This window comes from Cornus florida, unplaced genomic scaffold, assembly GCF_030987335.1.
Source record: "Cornus florida cultivar Cherokee Brave unplaced genomic scaffold, ASM3098733v1 CherokeeBrave_3.0.0_Hap2_Chr02, whole genome shotgun sequence".
Lineage (NCBI taxonomy): Eukaryota > Viridiplantae > Streptophyta > Magnoliopsida > Cornales > Cornaceae > Cornus > Cornus florida.
The window spans coordinates 105,370,925-105,394,269 of record NW_026775572.1 but is presented as its reverse complement, the minus strand read 5'-3'; the positions used below and the strand labels follow the sequence as shown (position 1 = coordinate 105,394,269).

The window sequence follows — 23,345 nt, the reverse complement described above, 5'->3', positions numbered from 1 at the left end:
TTGCCCAATTTGTTTTTCTTTAAATGCTTTACCTTGAATTCCTCTCTCAAAATATTCTTAATAGTTTTCAATGCATAATGTAACACGAATATGATTCTAATGGAGAAAGATGTTGGCAAAGAACTTCTCTCACAGAAAGGTCCATGATTTTTTAACTGTTGAACTATTTGAAGCATCTGTCTTCCACTTATAGTATTAGCATCCATTGATTTCATTTATTCATCTTTCAGGGAATGAGGTTGTTGCAACCCCTTTCCTGGGAAAATCTTTTTCATTTATAAAGTTAAAGCTGTATTACACCCATTAGGCAAGTAATGTAATTGTAATTGCACCATGTTCACAGTACATATTATGAGCTTTGGTTTCTGTTAGTCTACTCCTTTTCTTCCCATGGTCATCATTAGCATTATGTCAATCATGTTTATCTTTATTCTATCATTACAATTGATTTTTTTTCCCTTTCACTAACTTTTCTACCTTTGGTTATAACCCGAATGGTGGTTTATGAGTAACTTAAGAGGAAGTAGCAGCAGCAACACCAACAGTTTGCCACCTCGGAAGCCATAACTTAATGGGGATGTTCTTGTGTAAAACCTTGTCCAATATCATTGTTGTATTAACTTTGTTGTAACATAGTGTAATTGGGATGTGGTTGGAGTAGAGAATTATATTAGGGCCATTCAAGTTGTCTGGTGTAAGAAGCTAAACTGTGTATGGAGAATCTTTTGATTATTTCTTGAATGTAACATGAATTTTCTTGGTAAATGTACTTTCCTCTTATGATATCTTAAGAACCATCAAATCAAGAGAGTGATGTACAATTATTTATTTAATTGTGGCCCACATGATTTGGACATGTGACATATTACTTGGTGGCTAAGTAAATAGATATCAATTAATATTATTTATTTTTGGTCAACTTATAATTACCTTTTTGGTAATTACTTATTGGAGAAGTATTTTCCTTTCTTATTCCTTACTTTGATAGAAAGTGGAATTATGTTACTAAAAGGAAAACTGGTCCTCTCTCTGCCCTTTATAAAAGTGCATATACTCCATCAATTATGTATAATTAATAATACGACACGTAAAATTTTTATGTGCGCAAAAGGCGAAGAGAGAGAAACCAGTTTCCACCTTTGCCTGTTGATTAGAGTTGCAGATTAGTTCGTGATTAAAGGATCTAGACATTGGATTTAATCTCAACAAGATTTGATATCATGAATCGAGGTATTTATATCTAACCATTTATTTATGCATTATAGATATGTGAAAATCATGAAGTTCTAAGATTCGGGATTCATGTAAATTTGTGATTAATGGCTTAACACGAATTATTAAAGTTTACAAGTTAGTGTTTAAAAATGGAATGAGTTTCTCGGTTATTTTTTCATTGTTGGCGTTGAATTTACTTTGTGTTATATTCAGTATGAATGAAAGAAGAGTGGAAGCAACAAATTTCCTTCATTCGACCTCCTTCACAAATTTTTATGCGTCCAAATATGAGCAAAAAATAAGAAAAAAAACAAGTGAGCCTATTATAGAAGTTTTAAATTACTTCATTACCCTTCATAAATATTTAATAAATCACATAAATAAAGTAAGGGATGGGTTTAATGGTAAAACAACTTAAAAATTTATCTTTCCTTTTATCCTATAAATCAAATTAAATTGTTACTTTTTTTCCTTCACTTCCATCTAACCGAACAAAAAGAGGAAAACACTTAATCTCTTCCTTAAGAATGTCTCATTCATCATTTTTTTTCTCTCTTCCATTCAATATTACGAATGCTAATTACCAGCATGACAATTATTTTTTTTCCTTTATAAGACTAATATTCAGTATTTATTAAAAATAAAACCCTATATTTGTATTCATGATCAGACAAACATATTGAAGGCACAAAATCTTTGTCCTATTACATTTCTTAAGGCTCCGTTCATTAGGAAGGAAGAAAATTGGATGGAAAGGACAGAGGAAGGGAGAGATATTAAACAAAAAAAATACAATCTTGCATTCCAAAGACCATTATCCCTGTAGAGTCATGTCAAACTAAAATTCTTATTTTCATCCATGTGCGTTGTAGTTAACTTCTTCTTCAACACATGATTTCTCATAGTTTGGAAATAAATTTATACAATCATTTATTTTTAAGCAGACAACTATCTCATTAAAAATAGATAAATTAAAGTGGTTACTCCAAATTTATTGAAACAAATACAACTGATGATTGTTAATTCACAATACTACAGGTGAGAAATCATTCGGCATTCCTTGCACAACCTCACCTAAGAAGCCATTGATACTCAGCAAAACACTAGATGCATAAATGTCTACAGTGAGCAATTGGTTAATCAAATATTTGTTTCCTATTAAAATTGCACCATTTGTAGTCACATAAACTGCCTTCAACCATTTAAAATGACAAACACTTGCCAAGATCAAAATTCCAAAAGACATAAAAAAAAAATTATCATTCTTATGAAAAAAAAAAAAACAGAGGAATAAATCAAGCGAAGTTAAAAACTCCAAAACAATAAGAGTTGGTTGAAGTTAAAGACTTCAAAATTATAATCATTCAAGGGTTGGTTGCATCATCCATCATCTTATACAACAAATCCTTGCGCCTCTCAGATGGCACGGCAAAGAATGCACTTTTGTGAGTCTAACTTTAAATAAGAATTACCAGTGCATCCAACTGAAGTTTCTCAGGTACCCCAATGTTCAACAATTCTGCAAACACTTCATCTTCTGAATAGTAACATGATCGAGCTCTCTCAGAAATAGCAATTCTTTTTTCTGCAATTGCAAGTCCTCTTTCCACAACAAGATTTTCCTTCTCGATTGTCTCCGCTACTTTGTTAATTTCACCTCTGATAACTTCACACTCTTTCTCAAATAAATTAATCATCAACTCTTTTCTTTGTGTGCCCCTTGAAGATGTAACCGATTCTTAATTTGGTTGAGAAGATGCATTCATGGGAGAATTTTTTTCATTGTTGTTCGAATTTTTATTAGCTTGTTTCAAACTTCTATCTCTTGCCCATTCTGAACTTTTTCTTTTGCACTTACAGCACCATCACCATTAGCTCTATCTTTTGCAAAAAGATCATACAATTTCTTATAAAATTTTATTTTAGTATGCCTCCATTTGGATGCTGATGGCTTTGCCTGCAAAATAATTGTAATAAATAAATAAATCATAACAACAATATATGTTCTATAAATAATTTCATACCTCTATAAGGTCCTTCCAAATTTCTGGTTCTGCCTCAAATAATTTTGTTTCTAGACTTCATGAAAATCCACTTAAATTTTTTAATAGATCATAACATGTATTGAAGTTAAGTTTTAAGGTTTTCACCCGGTTTTTTATGTGTTTCTTATCAAATGGATAACCAATTTTTTCAGTGTATTTTTTTACGACATTTGAATATGCTGTGGAGGTGAATGTTTCATCAACTCTATTACCATTTTTTTCTTGCTCCAACAATGCATCAATCAATACTTCATCCATTACTTCTATCCATCTTAGTGCATCCGTCTTATTTTTAGTTGCGTTCATATCTTTATTCATTTTCTTCATCATTTTCAAAGTCTGCATTTTTCAATGTCATATGAAAAATAAATATAAGAAACAATTAATCACATCAACAGATTAACATAAAAATTTCACCACATTAGAGAAGTCACACAGACTATAAAAATGTAGGAGGTTTTATTGCTCTACTAATACAACACCAATAGATATTAAAATAGTTACACAGGAAAAGAAAAAAAAAAAACTAAATTATTCTCCATCTCCTAAATAATCGTCCCACATGCTAGCTGCTATTGAATTCCTTATAGCTGCTCCTTCAATAGCATCTTCTTCATTATTACTTGTATCAAAGTCTTGTCCATTATCTAGATCAACATTAACGTGATCATGATCAACTTCTGCAATCAATCTTTCATCCAAATCAACACCCATTAGATAATTATGAAGTATATAACAAGCCAATACAATTTCTATCACGGTGTCAACTCTATAATGAGCTTCTGCCCCACTTGAAATAATTGGAAATCTCTTTTTTAGTACTCCAAATATTCTTTCAATTACATTTCGTAAAGAAGAATGTCGGTGGTTAAATAATTCTTCCATATTCTCTGGTGCACGTGATGAGTACTCTTTCAAGTGGTAGCGCACACCTCTATATGGTGTAATCAGCCCACTATTTAGCATGTAACCCCCATCCACTAGATAATATTTATCTAGCAAAGAGTAATAAAACAATCATTTTTTTGTTTAAAAATTAAAAACTATGTATTATTGTATTTGAATTACCTGTTGGGGTTATTAGTTTATCTTCGCGCTCATGTAGTGCATTTTTAATTATCCTTAAGTCACTTGCAGTTCCTTCCCAACCCGATAAAACATACATAAACTTCATGTCGAATGAGCATGCTGCTAAGACATTTTGTGTTGGATAGTCTTTTCTTCCTCGATATCTCGGTGCATCTATTTTAGACACTTTGACACAAATATGAGTTCCATTTATTGCTCATACACAATCCTGAAATTATTGGAAACACTTTTATAATTTTCATATGTAGATATAATAATGTGAATTAGTAGTTTAACGCTACGTTACCTTAAAATATGGATAGAATCTATTATTGTTGAGTATTTCTAGAGGGACGTCTGAACCACTTGGTTGTTGTAGAAAATTTTCTTCTAATGTTATTATTGCTCTTAACACATCATGGAAATGACAACTAATAGTATCACCGGATCGGCAAAAAAAAAAAATCGAATGGCACAGTTTTTCACATTATGTGCTAATATATAGAGAAACTTGGCCACTTGGTCCTCGACTAAAGCATTTTTTTTTCCCTTAAGGCGACCAGTGCCACGGATTATATGACACAACTTGGCAAATGCATGTGGCCCCATACGAATTATGTCACGATAATTTTCATTTGAACCAAGTTTATTCATTAGTTGTTCTCTTGCTCTTTGTTTGTCTTCATTGATGTCGTTGATAGGCCTATCTAAAAAATGTGAATGAAATATATCTCCCATCAAATAAAAAGCTAGCATAAACAACAAAACAAATTACTTGTACCACTGCCATTCGTCGTCGTTGTTCCCAAGTGATCAATTGCCCTATGCTATCCTCCCACCAATTTTCTTCGCCACACTCTTCCAAATTCTTCTCTTCATTCTCAACCCAATTATCATGTATTTTTTCTCCGAAATTATCGTGCCAATTATGTTCCTTGTCCATCTACCAAATAAATGTCATTTGTATCAAAATAATTAATGAAACAGTTATTCAAATCACATACAATTTTATAAAGGTAAAATGTTTAATTAATGTGTGTGTATATATATATATATATCTTTCTCCACAGTTATACAATTATTTGATATTTTTATTTATTTTTTGTGAGGGGGACATATTGTACAAAAGTAGAAGAGGGGTATACACATGTACAAACATGATAAATAATGAAAAACATGGAGTTAACAAAGCAAACTAAACTATAGTAAAGTAAACTATATACACACTTAACATGCACCACACATTTATAAGTAAGAACACCAAACATCCATAACTGAAACAATATAATACATATAATAATAAGTAAAATTATTCTATAGGCAAAAAAGAGGGTGTACTAAATAAAGAATATCCAAGATTTAACACTGGAACAAGTAGAACCCAAAGTCTTCTATTATCATATGCCCTAATAAATTCCTTTGATCATAGACTTTCATTTTATAAGATATTACAAGGGAATGGTTTGGTTCCCTTTATTTGGTTAAAGGGGAATCCTACATGTTCACAGGTGGTCTATCATTTCAATTGGTATTTTTTTAATATTTATTTATTCTTTTACTTGGTTCTATTTTACTCATATACCTAGCTAGGTGTGATAGCCAACCAACTCATTGAAAATTGACCCTATTACAAGTAGTGCCTACTTCGTACATATTCATTTTTGGATGCTCACTACAACATGAGATCTGAAAACTCAAAATTATTTGCACCACTAGTTGAAGTCGTACAATATATGACAATACTAGTGAAGTAACTACTATTTTTCGAACTAGGTGTGAACATGGAGTTTTTTTCGTTCTAAATATGTTCTAAAAAATGCATTATGGCATTGTATGGTTCTTTATGTAGACTTTGTATTTTTTCTTCTGAATCCTCTTTTTTACTAATAAGGCAATTATATAACAAACAATCTATATATATATATATAAGATGCAGATCTCGACCAAACAAGGATTACAGAGGTCAAGTTCAAGGCAAGCGTGGGGTACAAAAGGATGATAAAGGGGAATGTGTGTGTGTGTATATATAACACATGAATCAAACTTGTTTATAAATACTGTCGATTTATGTATATGTACAGATCAAGCAAGAATAAGAGAGAGTTTCTTACCTACGTGAGAGAGATCGCTCGAGAGAGCGTTTGATAAAGTTCAACATGAAGGTGACTTCTTCTTGATAAGGTTTTGCATGAGATGTGATGCGAAGGTTTAATTTTAATATTTGGGAAAGATTATATTGTAATTTAGTATTTTTCTAATAGTTCTGATTGTTTTCTCTCCTGTCTTCCGCCTAAATTTGGGGGGATGAAAATTTGAAAAGAATGAAGGATAAGCCATCCCTCCTATTATCCTTTCTCTTCTTGTCTCCTTCCTACCGAATGAAGGAATTTTGTTCCTTCCCTCCTATTTTCCTTCCACCTCTCTTTCTTCCTTCCTACCGAACAGACCCTAATCCATACATCCACAACGAAGGCATGAGATATATACGAAGTGATAACATAATCACACCAATACTCATATTATCTTCTATCGATACTAAACCCCTCTACTATTAAGTTTTATAATCGACACTCATACAAAATAAAGCAAGTTACACTACCATCATGCTACCCAACTTCATGCAAAAATAATTCACACCACCATTATAGGTGCATAAAATCTCGGACCGAACACTTATGTCCAGCCTAATGATCCTGATGCTCTCACACTCAAAATTTCATAATGAAAAACCAACCACCATAAGAAAAATTCAGAGATTAACTAAGAGAAGAGCACGACCGTCAAGAGTTTATCCTCATTTGGGTCTTTTACCCATATTTATATTGTACAGAGAGATCTTCTGGGAGCCTTTTTAAGACTTTCCCTTTGAAAAAATCAATCAATCCCTGATCTTTTGCAGTTTATTGTTCATGCGTTATCCACAACCATGTTAGTGAAGACTTCTGCATTGGGCCATTTGGGTCATGGGTCGCTTTTGGACCAATTCGATGTATGGGGCTTTCCTTGGACGTTTGGGTCAATCTTTTGAGCCGGGTTCTTGTTTTTTGGTATGGTTCTCTAGGCTTTCTTTGCATAGTTGTGCACACGTGGAGACTTATGATTGGAGGGAAAATTTCCCTCCACACTTTGAATTTAATTCCTTCTTTGAAACCGATTCATTGAAGGAATTCCAACTGCCTCTGGAAGTGAAGGGGATATTTTGGAGCCGTTACCTGATAAGTGCTGAATATTACATAATCGAGCCCTTGAACGTGCATATGTTAATGCCTTAGCGATGCCTTTATCTAGATTTTTATATTTGTTTTCGTTCAATTGTTATTTGTAGGGTTTTACCCAAAGAGATGGCCAATTCCATGTATTTAGAACTTATGGCAATGTTCCCGATACTTAAGGAGAGCTTGGGGCCTTCTAGGTCATTTTGGGACTCAATCGAGAAGATTTAATAAAGTTTCAGGTTCTAGGACTCGAGCAAAACTTTCTACGGCTCGAGCACTGCCTATTGCTCGAGCACAACCCTTTAGACGCTTCGAAAATTTTGGGATCAAAATTTAGCTAAGGGTGGAAGTAGGGCTCGAGCACTGAGACTTCATGCTCGAGTATGATACCCCCTAATTTCAGAGATATGGGTTGATCAAGTCCACACTCAGAAATCAGAGGATATCAAAACAATTAATATTTAACAAGCACAAATTACAAAAAGAAATAAAAAAGAATAAATAATACACTGAAGGAAATTCTGTTAAATAATAAATCCATTACAAATAATCCTTCAAAATTACAATTTCTCCATGCCTAGCATTATACATATAGTAATTTAACTGTACACCCACAACCATAATAAGTGTAACATCCTTTCTTTGAACTATATTCTCTAAGTTCCCAACATTAAACAAAAATAACAATTAATCTCTAGATTATGCATTATCCACACCTAGGAGTATGTATATTGTCATTTTTACCAATTTAAATAAAATGGCAACTCGTCCATGCCTTCAAGAGTATGGTTTTGGTCCATATTATATATTAGCAAATTGTCCATGCTTCAAGTGTATGTATTTTGTTCATACAATTAGATAGGCCATCTTTTTATGCATTGACATCTTAACCATGCCTTCAGTTAACCACCTACCAAAACCACTCAACCAAGTAGAGGCACAAGTGAGATTGCGTTTATTAGTCAACCCACATGGTTCCATGATCCATTACCGATATCATAAATTAATTTACAATAAATCGTACAATAGGCACACATGTAAAATATAAGCATGAATAAATTATGTAAGACAACCTACTATGATTTCCATTACCCATCATCATAAATTAATTCACATTAAATCATCCAATAGGCACACATGCAAAATATAAGTATGAATAAATTATGTAAGACAACCTACTATGATTTTCATCACGTACCATCATCATACTCATCAATATCATATCTATAAATGATATAACATCTAAGTGCAGCCAAAGATCATGTTCTGGATCAATTGTAATCATAATAATATTTATGCATTTAGTTTCACAACAAAAGATTTAATTAAAACTTATTAGTTAATTTCATCTTCTCCCTCGACCTCCGAATCACAAGAATATAATGAACTTTGAGGTATCTACATCTTATGACATTGTTTTCACGCCTAAGGACATTTTTTAGTGGTTCACTTTTCAATCAGTGTTATACTCAGTGCCAAATTGTTGAAGTTGATATTACGCGTGTTCAAAATTATATTTCTTTTCATATAGAAAAATTACTTAACAAAATAATGTGAAAAATCTCGTGAAAACTTCACATGTACAATATATTTGTCAAAAAATTGCATATGAATATAACATGTCTCTCCTCTCATGTGTGAGTCCCACATGTGAGTGTGTGCATGTTTGTGCATGTGAAATCGTGGGCCATTGTTTAAAGTTGGCAAATTCTAATAGGACTCATCACTTTCTTTAAAATAAAATATTAATTGGCCCACTTATCCTTCCTTCTATTTACTACACATAGTTTTAATAGAAAGTTTATCAAGTTGCGATCCATGTGGCAAATTCCATTAGAACTCGCCATATGCTCACTTTTTACTAGTAAATATCATATAGCTAATCTTCAACAATTTAACAATACAAGTTCCTCTATCAGAATATCGAAACACCAATCTAGTGTGATAAGTTCATTGGAACTCGTCACATATCACATTTTCATTAAGCTAAAAATAATGAAATAAACACCGTACTGTTAAGAATTAAATACTGAATTGAGATATCAATGAGCACAAAAACACTTGATCCAAAACAATGAAATAAGCAAAACAAAAACGTCCCCGTTTTGTCTTTCATGATACTTGTCCATTAATTTATTACTTTGGGTAGATATATAAAACAAAACCATGCATAATACCGACTCTCAAGTCTCAATATATATATATATATATATATATATATATATATATATGGATCTTCAATATTTTTACAAATTACTAATATTCCAATTCCCACCTCAAACGTTACATGTCAACAAGCTGTTGCTTTGCTTGTTTCAGTTTTATTGACTAATAATGGTATACTTTGTTTACGGAATAGGGTGGGGTACTTTAGCAGACGAGACAGTTTTCCCATCCTTCGTCAGGCGGAGAATCAACACCAGATCTGGCGTTGCTAAAATCATTTTCACCTGCTCGAATACCATGATCGTCTGCAAAACTCATCACAACAGCATGGATGAGAGAGAGTGAGATTGAGAGAGTGAGAGATAGAGAGAGAGAGTGAGATTGAGAGAGTGAGAGAGAGAGTGTGCTTACAGGAGTCGGCTAATTTTCGCGCAGACACTACCGATGAAATCATGATAATCCAAACCACAAAGATCCAAATTTTGCTCCACCATATGATAGAAAAAGAGGTCGAAGAAGCTTTGCTTGTCATTTTTATTTGTTTTTTGTACATGTCATGATTTGAACAATATTGTATGTCGTATATGGTACATTATTATTTTTTTTATTTCTGCAAGTGGGTGACACTGTTGTAAATCTGTAAAAAGTGGGTTTTACATCATTACTAACTGCTTTTTTCAAGGCTTTTATGGTACATTAGTGTGGATAAAAATATATATATATATTTAGTACAATAGTTAAGGTGAAGTGCGCTAATTTACCAATTTTAATCATGTGAAGATTTGAAAGATGCATTGGTGCGATGCGCACTTTTCTACTTTATCTATTTAAGATAAAACGAGTGCACTAATTAATTAATGTAAATCTTGTGAAGATTTAAAAGATGCATTAGTGCGTTGAGCACCATTTTACTTTACGATAAAACGTGGGCACAAGATGTAGAGAATCAATTTCAGCCCCTAAAAATGCATTAGTGCGTTAAGCATTAAACTGTAGAATTTGGAAAGGGGTGCTGCGCACAGCTCTACACGTTGTCTGTTTTGACCTAAAATATTTTTTTTTTTAAAATATATATTTTTTTAAGGTAAAATATTCTTTATTTTTACTTTGTCGTTATTTGATAAAGGTTTACGTTGAGGTTGAGGTCGAGTACATTTGGCGAAGCATATAAAATAATTTATCAAAAATTGATGGATAAGTTATTTTTGTTAATTTTTAATATTTTTTTTTTCGTAACACTAGAAAATAAAAAAATATTTTTTGAAAAATATTTTACGTCCAAACAAACAAAGCCTCAATATAGAGAACGAATTTCAATTTTGTAAAAACACCAAAGTTACATTAGTGCGCACATTTGAGGCAATGGCCAATGGGTATATGTTTTACTTCATCCCATTGAAAAATCTTCACAATATGGTGGCCCAGATATGTATTAAACTAAGAGCCTTTTCAACATTATTCTACCCACAAATTTTATTTATTTATTTATTTATTTTTTATCTCATGAGTGAGTGTGTTGAAACTTGAAAGATATAGGCAAAAGATAATGGACTAGTGGTGAAATAACACGTATATAAATAAGAGCTTCAAAGCAGCAATGTTACTCATCGAATTAACAAATAAACCATGGTGTCTCCAACCTTAGAGAAGGTCTCGTCATTTGTTTCTGTACTCGTGTTTACTATTTTGTTGTCTTCACCAAATTTAGCTTCCGTGTCTGTTCAAGAAGCTATTGCTCTCCTCAAATGGAAAGCTAGCCTTCAACACCAAAACAATTCTTTGCTAACTTCATGGATTTTTCCTTCTAATTTTTCTTCTTCAAGCCATCCAAAAACTAGTGCCATCCCATGCACTTGGTCTGGAATTTCTTGCAATATTGATGGAAGCGTGACAAGACTGAACCTCACGAATTCAAACGTAAACGGTACGTTCTATGATTTCCCATTCTTGCATCTTCATAATCTTACATATATTGATTTAAGCATGAATGATCTTTCCGGTACTATCCCACCTCAAATTGGTAAACTCTCAAAACTCATCTATCTTGATTTGTCCATGAATCAATTTTTGGGAATAATCCCACCACAAATCAGCTTGCTAACATATCTTCAGATTCTCCACCTCTTTCAGAATCAGTTAAATGGATCAATTCCTAAGGAAATAGGGCAGCTAAAGTCCCTTTATGAGCTTGCTTTGTCCACTAACAATCTTGATGGTCCCATTCCCACTGCTTTGGGAGGTTTAAGGAACTTGACTTATTTATATCTCTATGAAAACAAATTCTCTGGTTCCATTCCTTCATAAATGGGAAATCTCTTCAATCTTGTCAAGCTTGACATGGATACCAACCTTTTGACAGGTCCCATCCCTTCAACTTTCAAGAACTTGAATAAGCTAAGCAGGTTGCACCTATTCCAGAATCAACTCTCTCACTCCATTCCCCCAGAGATAGGAAACCTGAAATCTCTGGAGACACTGATCCTTTATACAAACAATCTTTCTGGCCCAATCCCGGCATCCTTGGGTAATCTTAGCTCCCTAACTCATCTACTTCTCTACGACAATCAACTCTCTGGTTCTATTCCTATAGAATTAGGGAAGTTGAAGTCTCTCCGTGCTCTAGAATTGAGTGAGAATCAACTCAGTGGTTCTATTCATGCATCAATATTTGGTAATATGAGCAACTTGGAGATTTTGTTCCTCCGTGACAACCAACTCTCTGGTCCCATTCCACAAGAAATTGGGAATCTGAATAACTTGTCCATACTAGTAATGGATGAAAATAAGTTTTCTGGATTTCTTCCTGAAAACATTTGCCAATGCCGAAAACTAAAACGTTTCACAGTAAACAATAACCAGCTTTCCGAAGATATCATCAAAAGCTTGAGAAACTGTTCCAGCTTAATCAGAGTACGTCTCGATGGAAACCACCTCACTGGAGACGTATCTAAAGTTTTCGGTCTATATCCAAATCTTCAATTCATGGATTTAAGTAACAACAATTTTTTTGGTGAAATCTCTTATAGATGGGGACAATGCCCACAATTGACTGACCTAAGGATGGCTAGGAACAATGTCACTGGACGAATACCACCCGAGTTTGGAAATATATCTCAACTTCAGGTACTTGATCTTTCTTCAAATCAATTATCTGGGGATATTCCAAAAGAACTAGAGAAGTTGAATTTGCTAAGGCTTAATTTGAAAGATAATCAACTAAGTGGTGGTATACCTAGAGAACTTGGATCACTAGATGATCTATTGTATCTTGACCTGTCCATAAACAGACTGAGTGGGTCAATATTGGGAAATTTGGAAACATGCTTGCAGTTGTATTACTTGAACTTGAGCTATAACAGTTTTAGCCAAAAAATCCCCCCTGAGATGTACAAGTTAGCTCATCTATCTGAGCTGGATTTGAGTCATAATTTTCTCACTGGAGAAATATCATGGAAAATTAAAAATTTGCAGAGTTTGGAGGAGCTTAATCTCTCCCATAATAATTTATCTGGTTTCCTTCCAAGGACTTTTGAAGAGACGCAAAGCTTGATATATGTCGACATATCCTACAATGCGTTTAGAGGTTCTATTCCCAAAAGCAAAGCCTTCAGAAATGCTAGCATAGAGGCCTTACAAGGGAACAACGGTTTGTGTGGCAATATTACAGGATTGGAACCTTGTAATAATGGAACTGTTCATTCTATGAAGGAAAGCCACAAACTCAATCTCGTTCTTATGATCGTATTACCTCTTGTGGGAGCAACTTTACTTCTTGGTGCATTTACTGGGCTTCTCATCATGTTTGATAGAAGGAAAGGTAAAGTGCCGATTGAACAAAATGATATGCATGCTGAAAATCTTTTTTCAATTTGCGATTTTGATGGAAGGGTGACGTATGATGAAATCTTAAAAGCCACCAACGATTTTGATGCGTCATATTGCATTGGAGAAGGAGGATATGGAACTGTTTACAAAGCAATGTTGGCCCCAGACAATATAGTGGCTGTGAAGAAACTTCGCCCACTATCTGAGACAGTAGACCGTAAAGGGTTTTTGAACGAGGTAAGGGCATTGACAGAAATACGTCATAGGAACATTGTAAAGCTTTATGGTTTCTGTTCACATGCTCGACACTCATTTTTTATTTATGAGTACCTTGAAAGGGGTAGCTTGGCGGCAATCTGAGTAGAGATGAAGAGGCTAAAAATTTGGATTGGCCTAAGAGGGTGAATATAATTAAGGGGGTGGCTCATGCTATATCTTACATGCACCATGATTGCTCACCACCAATTGTTCACAGGGACATATCAAGCAAAAATATTTTGTTGGACCCCAAGTACGAGGCACATGTTTCAGATTTTGGCACTGCTAAATTTCTAAATCTAGATTCCTCGAATTGGAGCACACTTGCAGGCACATATGGATATGTAGCACTAGGTAAAACTAGCTTTGTGTTGTAATAAATAATGTGACATATATAGTACTGCAAATAAATTATACAAGATCATATTTTACTTTTTCTTTGCAGAGCTTGCTTTCACGATGAAGGTAACTGAAAATTGCGATGTGTACAGCTTTGGAGTGTTGACACTGGAAGTTATCAAAGGAAATCATCCTAGCAATTTCACCACATCGCTATCATCTTCGTCTATGGATCAAAGAAAAATGCTGAAAGAAGAGTTGGATCAACGCGTTTTAGTTCCCTCAATAGAATTTGAAGATGTGTTGATCTCAATTATAAAGTTGGCAATTGAATGTTTAAATGTCAATCCACAATCTAGGCCGACCATGCAAAATGTGTCTCAGTTGTTGTCAAAATTAGCAATACCTTAATAGAACCATGTAGCTTAATTACACTCAATGTGGAAGTTTAGTTACTTATTGTAGCATGGATATTGTACTAAATAAAATCAAATGCTTGCTTAATATATTTTTGCATCCTTCGTAACTTTGTGTGTTGTTTTTCATCCTCGGTATCCATGCGAACTTAGTATCAATATATTGTCACCATATTTTTTCAACATTGTGCTCAATGTGCATATTTGGATGTTATTATTTTAACCATGTAGACACCCCATTTTTGCCTCTCCCCTATATAGATTTAATTAAAAGGAAACCATCACCTCTAAGTACCACCAAGGAAAATCCAGCAGTTCAATCAATAATCGGAAATCACCAAGACATCCAGAGTATCCTAAACCCTAGGAATCCATCTAAAGACACCACAAAGCAACTCTGGTGCCAGATCGCCAAAATCGACAGAAATGGAAAAAAAAAAAACTTTTATATTTATGTGATTTCTCACGATCAAACCATCGGATCTTAAATACTACTTTTCCATTGCACTGGGGAGGTCAAAGAAGCCCAAGACCCACCTTAGGGCACAAAAATCAATCACAATGCATTTTTCCTTATCTCAAAACATGACCAGCCAATCGGCCAATGAACTCAGAAGGTCCGAGATAATCAAAATTCACTACAATTATCGACCATTCTGTGCTCGGGATCAAAACCGAACCCAATGGCAAAATCATAATTAACTGTAACCATAATTCAATATAACCAGAAATTCGACCATTGGATTAGGGATCTAACTACACCATTCTTCTGGAATGCTCAAGCGACATGGAATTGACATATTGTTGGGTCCGTGATCGGGCATCATCAATAAATGTAATAAAATACTCCCGTTGTTCCAAAAAAAATTATCATTTTTTTCTTTTTGGTTTGTCCCAAAATAATTGTCCACTTTCTTTTTTCTAACATACTTTTCTACAAAAGTAAAAATGCATAACACATGGAAACCAAGTAAAATGAATGCATGCAAGGCTGGAATCAAATCCAAGTATGACCTGAAAGGTTACGCAAAATGAAAAAATGGTAAAAAACTGACGGAAAAAGAAAACTCGGAAAAAGAAATCAACGAAAAATGAAGTCAAATTTGAAGAATATTGCTTTCTATATATGTCCTTGTAACTTTCTTTCTTCTTCACAACTAAACTTCCTATTTTATAGGAATTTAGTTATTCAGTGTGACACCCCCAACATTTTCCATGCAAAAGTTGATCAGGCTTATACACGAAAAACGAGGGATATCAAAAACAATTGGCAATATACAAGCATGGAATACAAAATGATAATAATAAAAGAATTTAGACAGGAAAGGAACACTAAATAATACAACATCCATCCATCCTTTATTTAAATACAGTACTCCATTACAACTTGGAAATCCTATATCAAGGATCCCTAAATATAAACCTAAGAGTTCAACGTCAAAAGTAATTAAAAACTGAAACTGAAGTAATACATAAAACTTCTACCCTGAACTGGATCGTAAGAGTAGATGAGTTCGGATGGTGGTCCCACACTGCTAACCTCAACCTTGGAACGGGTACTGACCGTATCCTAAAATAACAACAATGGTGGGTCAACCCCACGAGCAAGTTCTCTCTACTATGACCCAAATCAGAGAATCAAATAAATTAATTATTATGAATCGGACGAGTACTATATCTGTATACATCCTAAGGGAACTATCCAATGTATAACATGACCTCAACCAGAATAGACGGTGATCACTTAGACTCACACTAGGTGGTTAAGTGTTGCCTTTCCCTACCCGGGAAATCAGCTATTATACATGGTGCACGGTACTGACAACACAGACTATAACGAACTACACAGTGATAACACCTCTCAAAGTACTGATGAATATACTGAGCATATAAATTAGGCAACACATGCCAATAATATTACTAAACATACTGAGCATGTCAATTAGGCAACACATGCCAATAATATTAAACCACATACCCCGACAGCCACACATCTGTCTATAGCAACGAATGCATAAGGTATAAATGAGTCTAAACTTATTAGCCAGCTCACATGGTTCTATATGACAACACATCCATATAATATAAATGTGACATAATTAAACAGTCCATTTATTTCCTGAAATGCACACAGCATAATAATCATGGTTTATATATGATTAACAGTATAAACATCCCATAATATAACATGGATAATTTATATGACGAAAACCCTGCCATTGTTTAATTTCAAAGCAATGATTAATACCATTTAATAACATAATAACACCATCTATATTTAACAATGTCGTTAAAGAAAACACATTAACATCCGTACTGTAAACGAGCAAATAAATGCTTAGAAAAGACTAATTGGCCATAAGAATAATTAACGGGTATTTAAAATAATAATTTCGTGGCCCGTTAAACCCGTAAATCCCAACAAAGTACCTAAAAATCCAAGTTTAAGGTTCTGGAATTTACAAAACAGGCCCTAGGGGTATTCTGGTAATTTCCAGCAGCTAAAAGGGCCCTTCACGCGCCCCTACGCGCCGCCCTAAGCTTCCCCACGCGCAGCCCAACCTTCCCCACTCTCCCACGCACTTGCACGCGCTTCCACGCGCGTCTGGAGAGTTCCACGCGCGCGCACGCGCTCCCACATGCGCGTTGAAGGCTCCTGCAGACGTGGCGGATCCTGATTCGTTAGTTGCATGGGCTTTGCTGCAGGCGCGCTACACCGGATCCATCTATCACCTTACACCTAATCCAATGGTTATTGATCCGGGTGTATCGCGCTAACATGGACCGCGATGCACCGGATCAATCTAACACTCCCAAGGCCCAGGATGTGCGCGCACACCAACCTGTAGTACGCCGCAACACACTGGATCACTCCGGTCATCTCCCCCATTGCCGGCGACCGGAAAACTCGCCGGAAGGTCGCCGGAAATTGCAGAAAAGCCCCGGAAAAATCTAGAAAATTCTAGAAAAATCCCTAAAGCCTTAAATAATTATTTTTAGCTAGATTTAATCGTATAGGGTAATAATTAAATATCTACCATCCTAAATAATTAAAATTTTATTAATTAAATAAACTAAAAATAATAATTTATTAATTCCTAACATGCTCTCAAGGCTCCATAATAATTTAAATAATTTAAACAATTAATTTATGGATTCAAAGGAGAAAAATAGATAAGAACTTGCCTTTTTGGATTTAAAATAAATCCGCCGGTTGTGCGTAGTCGGGTAAATTTTTCCTACACCGGTCCAAGCTCCTTTCTTTCTCTCTCTTCCTTTCCACACTTTTACAATGGCTCACTAGAATTTATAATTTGTTTCTAACTCCCTTTCTTTCCTTCTAAGGTAGGCTAGCTAATTTATATACAATTTATATAATATAAATATTACAAATATCTATTTTTGCATTTAATTAACCACATTCCCAACCATATGGCTTTAAGGCAAGCAAGCCAAGTCAAGCAAGATGTCCTAAGGTTCAACTATGGGAATGAAATCCTATCCTAAGATTTAATTTCTTCATCATTACATTGATTTAATACTATTATTATTATTATAATTATTATTATTATTAAACTATTACAATTATTATTATTATAAATATTATTATTATTATATTACAATTATTATTATTATAAATATTATTATTATTATATTATTATTATTATTATTATTATTCAGTACAAATTAAATACTTTAATTAAATAATAATAATTAATCTAAAACATAACCAATAAAAATTTCAAAACTAATCATTATACTATATAGAACATAAAAATCAATATTACATGCACAAATAAATAAAATTAATTAACTAATTTAACATATATAATTATAAGGTGAATAAATCTACACATTTAAAGAATTAACCTAACACAAAATTAATTCAAAATTAATTTAAATAAACTCTTTAAAATTACGGGGTATTACATTCAGTTTCATCCGAACTTAAGCTTTTTCCTTTTACGCTAGCAGCCAGTTTGAAATAGTCAAACATTAATTGCTAAAATTTAGCAACTTCCTTGTAAACTTGGCAGCTTTACCATTCAGATTCTATGAACCATACGTGTAATCATTATATTGATCTCTATGTTTCCTTTAATGACATGTAATAAAATACCATCAACATTTGCCTTTCTCTGGTTAGTACATGTCATCCCTAAGGTGGCTACCAAGTTTTGGTGCCAACAATATATATGTATATTTATATATTTATATATTGAAGCTAACCACGGAAAGAATTAAAGGATATGTAAATATGTAATGACCCGGACTTTTTCCTCCTTTTTTCATTTTTGGTGATTTTCTTTTTTTTTTTTGTCTTTTACTCGTTTATCATTTTTCCTGGCTTAACCTCACTTCGGGTGTTCGGATTTGATTCCGGTTTTGCATGCATTCATGATACTTGATTTTCATGACATTGGTATTTTCACTTTTGTTGAAAAGCATGCTAGTTGCTTTTATTTATCATTAAGGGCATGAATGCTTACTTTAGTGTAATTATACATAACTTTTGGGATTTTAGTGTAATTATGCAAAATTATTATTTTTCGTTTGAGGGACCTTTTTGCAATTTATTTTAGAAGATATTTTGAAAAAGGACCATTTTGCAATTTTTGGAAAGTGTAACAAGTGTCACACTCTCATGGAGCCATTTGTTGCCATTTAGGTGAAGAGACTTGGCACCGTGACCTCTTGACATTTGGTGGGTGGAGATTCATCCATGTGTTGGCCTTAGATTGGTGCACATATAACCATTGGATTGTTGACAAGTGTAAGCTTAGGATTAAGTCTTGGAAGAGGCATTGGATTGTTGACAAGTGTAAGCTTAGGATTAAGTCTTAGAAGAGGCATTGGATTAGTGACAAGTGTAAGGCCATGATCTAGTCTTGCATTGTGTGTGTGTGTGAGAGGTAGTGTAAGAGCACATAGTGAGTGGAGGATCTCTAGCCCTTCCACTCACCATTTTTTTCACTTATCCTCTTTATTTTCCTTAGTTCTTCAAAGTTCTAACCTAGCCACCATTGGAGAAAAGCTTGGTTAATAGCTTTCTTCTTCAATTTTGGTGCCCTTCCATTTATCTTAGACTAAGAACCTTAACTAGTAAAAGTTTCCTCTCATTCTCCTTTTCATTAATCCTAAGCTTGTTTTCCATTTTGTGCTTGGTAACTTGGATTATAGAGATACAATTCTCTATTGAGGTAGGGGTGGTAGTATGTTTATTTCCTAAGTGTTTTGAAATCCTTTGGGGTTTAATATATATTGTATACATGCTTTTAGAATTGTAGTATTGCATACTATAGGAAATCCTTATGATTGACTTAGGATTTCATTGATCAAGCATGTATGTTGTGTGTATATCTTGAGTAGGATTGTTGAAGTTGTATAGAATTCTTAATGATTTGAATTACTATGCTATTGTGATGGAAACCCTACATTCTAGTGTATTACTATTGATAATCATGGTTGTTTTAGAAGCTATTTGCTAAAATGCAAACATTTAGTATATATGGCTTATTGTTGAGGCATGCTTAAATTGATAAGTTAATGATATTATTTTGTGTATAATATCATGTTAAGAACTTGTCATCTATCATGTCATTCTAGACTTGGAATCCTAAGACATGGTTTGTATGGTTTCAAAGTACTTGTGCATGGAAGGTGGTTTATATGCCTTGTTATCTATATATAAGTTTTGAACTTGATATATATACTTTGGATTCTCTTGGGACATGGTTGCTAGTAACATGGCTAAAGTTTAGCTCTAGTGCGGGAGGTATGAGTTCTCCCCAATCGAGATAGTGCGCACTTAGGGTGGTCTTCCTTGCGGGTTAATGCCCGGAATAACCGTTGATGTCTCGGCAGAATTCCGAGATTAGGTGTCCAAGGATTCTACTTTTTTTGATTTCGCATTCATTTCCAAGTTGACAATCTATGCTATTTGTAACTTGTAAATTTTGTTATATGCGGTTTGATGTTGCTAAGTACATCCATTTTGATATTGTGTTGCTAATAAACATTTAAGTTAGCTTAAGATGATCCCTTAGAACATCTTGAACATAGACGTTAAGTGGAATGCTCCCTTGTATTCGTCTATATTAATCTTACAATGATATTGAAACTTTAGGGTATACGCATATGCTTCTCTTACGAGTAACTTGATTACTCACCCTAGTGGTTTGGGTTATTTTTCAGGTAAAGAGACCATTTTCTTGGATGCTCATCATCCTTAGAAGATTTTAAGTTATTTGAAGCCTTTTTGTATATTGACATGCACTTGTTTAGCATGCCTTCCTTTTTTAGATGTTAATTTTGTATCCCATGGATGTATGGTATTGTAAAAGCTAAAATGGCTTCCTTAATGTGTAATGTATATCTAAGAACACTTGAAGATGTCTATTTTGTATGCATAACATGAGGCCAAGTGCCATGTACATTTATATCACATGTATGCTAGTTTAATCCCATAGTTGTCTTATGAAATAATGAGAATTCGAGGTTTGACAGGTTGTATTTTGTATATGACATGTTATGTGACCATGAGCTATTGGAACACATGCATTTTCTCATTTTACATATGTGTGCATGTTCACTTTGGCACACAACACCATTCTTGAAGAAATGAACACTTAGACTAGCATTCATTTACATTTTTTTGTTAAATGAGACCTCAAGGGCATTTTTGGTATTTCACTTGAAAAATAAATGTTTGTCTTGACATGGTTGACCAGAAAACATGATTTTAAGGGGGGTTTACTTCACAACTTTTTTCCAAAAAAGTCCCAGAAAGTCCTCAAAATGGCATTTCAAGGTTGCATTTCAGGTGCAGCTATAGGAGTTCGAGCGCTCTAAATGGGAGTTCGAGCGCTCGAAGTTTGGGCAGAAAGTTTTGGCCTTGGGCAGGTACTATTTGAGCACTCAAAGTCCTAATTTCGAGCGCTCGAAGTACTGTTCACAGAGTGTTTTTGTGTCTTGGTTCAGCACTGCACCTCCAACTTCAAATTGTCATATCTTCCTCGTTTTAACTCCAAATTGGTCCGTTCTTCAGTCTAAATTGGCCACATCGAAATAAGCTTTCCAATGGTATCAATTATAGTTTCAGATTCCTTTGATAACTGAAGTTATTCAAGTTTTAGTGGAGGGGTGTCAGTTTTTGGCTCGAACCGGGATAGGGTTTTTCTTCGACTTTAAGATTTGATATATTTGCCGTCCGGACTCCGAATCAAGTGATTCTTGAGTCTAAATTCATTTATTTTTCATTTTCTTTCCAATGGTGTGCTTCGTAGTACACACTTTTAGGATGGAAATGACCATTTTACCCTTGGGTTCCTTTTGTCTATTTTTGAGATCTTGTTTCTGCATTTGTTTTCTTTGGGTTCCATGATCTCATTGAGGGTCTCTTTGGTGTCCTAGAAACATGTTGTGTCCCTAGGGATGTCGTTTCATCTTTTGCTTCCGCAATTTAGATCCGTTATCGGGTCATCTTTCTGTTCATCACTGACGCACCGGGTTGAAAAACCTTGGGCCGTCACAAGTGGTATCAGAGCTCCTAGGTTTGAACACCTTAGGACGACGGGTTTTGGGTGCATATCATGCTATTGTTGTTGTACTTTGATGCATTCACATGCTTTTGATAACATGTTTTGACTTTATAACGTGTTTAGATGTTTCGTGATAACATGCTTAGTAGTATGACATATCTTTTTGCTTATATGCCTATGTGGTTAAGAGTGCCTTTGTTTGACATGTATGCTTATCTGTTTAAGTGCTTAACTATTTAAAAAGCTTTTGTAAATTGCTTTAGCATGACAGTATGTTGCATACCTAGTTTTGTTTCTTGCTTCATTGCATTCATAGTATGAGTTGCATTTAGTCATAATAACTTGTGTTATTGTTGGCTTCCTTTCTTTTACACGTTTAGAATCATGGTTGTCACGCGTGGAGTATCTTCGCGTCAGGGCATTGAGGAACAGGTGGCTGACACCAAGTTCACGAGGGGTCCGGGGAGGCCCAGGATTCCAGTTCGTAGCGCGGATGCTAATCCGCCGCAGGCACCAACTTACGAGGAGCGAGTGGCTCAGGGTATCACACAAGGAATTGCTGAATCCCTACAGGAGATGATACTCAAACAGGTGGCAGGGATACAGATTCCAGCACCGGCACCGGCACCGATTGTCAATGAGGCGCTAGAGTACTTTATGTGACTTCAGAGGGTCAAAATTGATCCATTTGCAGGGAGTTCAGATCTGCTAGTCTCAGAAGCTTGGTTGGACCTTATGGTTCGCAAGTTAGACAGTATGGTGGTACCCACAGATAGGTTGAGGATTTCTTTAACTGCTTCTTTATTCATGGGGGATGCAGATATCTGGTGGAGGTCTATGACCAATGTCTACAATGTTGAGTTGATGACTTGGAATGAGTTCAGGGATTTGTTCTTCGAGCGCTTCTTTCCTAGGGCTATGAGGCGAGAGATGAGGACACAATTCGCAGGTCTTTATCAGGGCACTATGAGTGTCATTGAGTATGAGACACGATTTACTTCTCTCTCTTGTTATACCGAGAATATGGTAGCAACAGATGAGGCCAGGGCAATGAAGTTTCAGGATGGGCTACATCTTGACATTAGGCCACGGGTCTCTATTCTTGATTTGAGGACCTACAGGGAGGTGGTTCAGAGGGCTATGCTAGCTGAAGCAGAGGAACGGGATCAGTTACGGATCAGGATTTCACGCAAGCAGCCTCGTGGAGATAATCCATCATCTTCCGGGAGTCAATGGAAGAAGGCTAAGGCGGGGAAC

At 34.6% G+C, this 23,345-nt stretch overlaps 2 protein-coding genes, 1 long non-coding RNA gene and 1 pseudogene across 3 annotated transcripts; 2 read left to right on the top strand and 2 right to left on the bottom strand.

Annotated features, from left to right (window-relative positions):
* Positions 1 to 3,791: 3,791 nt before the first annotated feature.
* Positions 3,792 to 4,434, bottom strand: LOC132296588 (uncharacterized). The gene is made up of 2 exons (XM_059794773.1): positions 4,329 to 4,434; positions 3,792 to 4,240 (listed from the first exon to the last, which is right to left on the bottom strand). Exons 1-2 carry the CDS (start codon positions 4,432 to 4,434, stop codon positions 3,792 to 3,794), a joined length of 555 nt encoding a protein of 184 aa, XP_059650756.1.
* A 5,257-nt stretch (positions 4,435 to 9,691) lies between these two features.
* Positions 9,692 to 10,259, bottom strand: LOC132288383 (uncharacterized). Its single transcript, XR_009473728.1, has 2 exons — positions 10,121 to 10,259; positions 9,692 to 10,014 (listed from the first exon to the last, which is right to left on the bottom strand). It is a non-coding gene; the product is annotated as an uncharacterized LOC132288383 (long non-coding RNA).
* A 1,034-nt stretch (positions 10,260 to 11,293) lies between these two features.
* Positions 11,294 to 14,658, top strand: LOC132295531 (MDIS1-interacting receptor like kinase 2-like). The gene is made up of 2 exons (XM_059793826.1): positions 11,294 to 11,633; positions 14,238 to 14,658. Exons 1-2 carry the CDS (start codon positions 11,336 to 11,338, stop codon positions 14,540 to 14,542), a joined length of 603 nt encoding a protein of 200 aa, XP_059649809.1. The 5' UTR covers positions 11,294 to 11,335; the 3' UTR covers positions 14,543 to 14,658.
* Positions 11,640 to 14,231, top strand: LOC132295530 (MDIS1-interacting receptor like kinase 2-like; annotated as a pseudogene).
* Positions 14,659 to 23,345: the final 8,687 nt, after the last annotated feature.

Excerpts from the sequence above, each read along its gene's own strand:
- LOC132295531 (XM_059793826.1), top strand. The coding sequence starts at position 11,336 with ATGGTGTCTCCAACCTTAGAGAAGGTCTCGTCATTTGTTTCTGTACTC. Across the intron at positions 11,634-14,237 it reads CACGAATTCAAACGTAAACG|AGCTTGCTTTCACGATGAAG; the intron begins GTACGTTCTATG and ends TTTTCTTTGCAG.
- LOC132296588 (XM_059794773.1), bottom strand. The coding sequence starts at position 4,434 with ATGAAGTTTATGTATGTTTTATCGGGTTGGGAAGGAACTGCAAGTGAC. Across the intron at positions 4,241-4,328 it reads TAAACTAATAACCCCAACAG|TGGATGGGGGTTACATGCTA; the intron begins GTAATTCAAATA and ends AATATTATCTAG.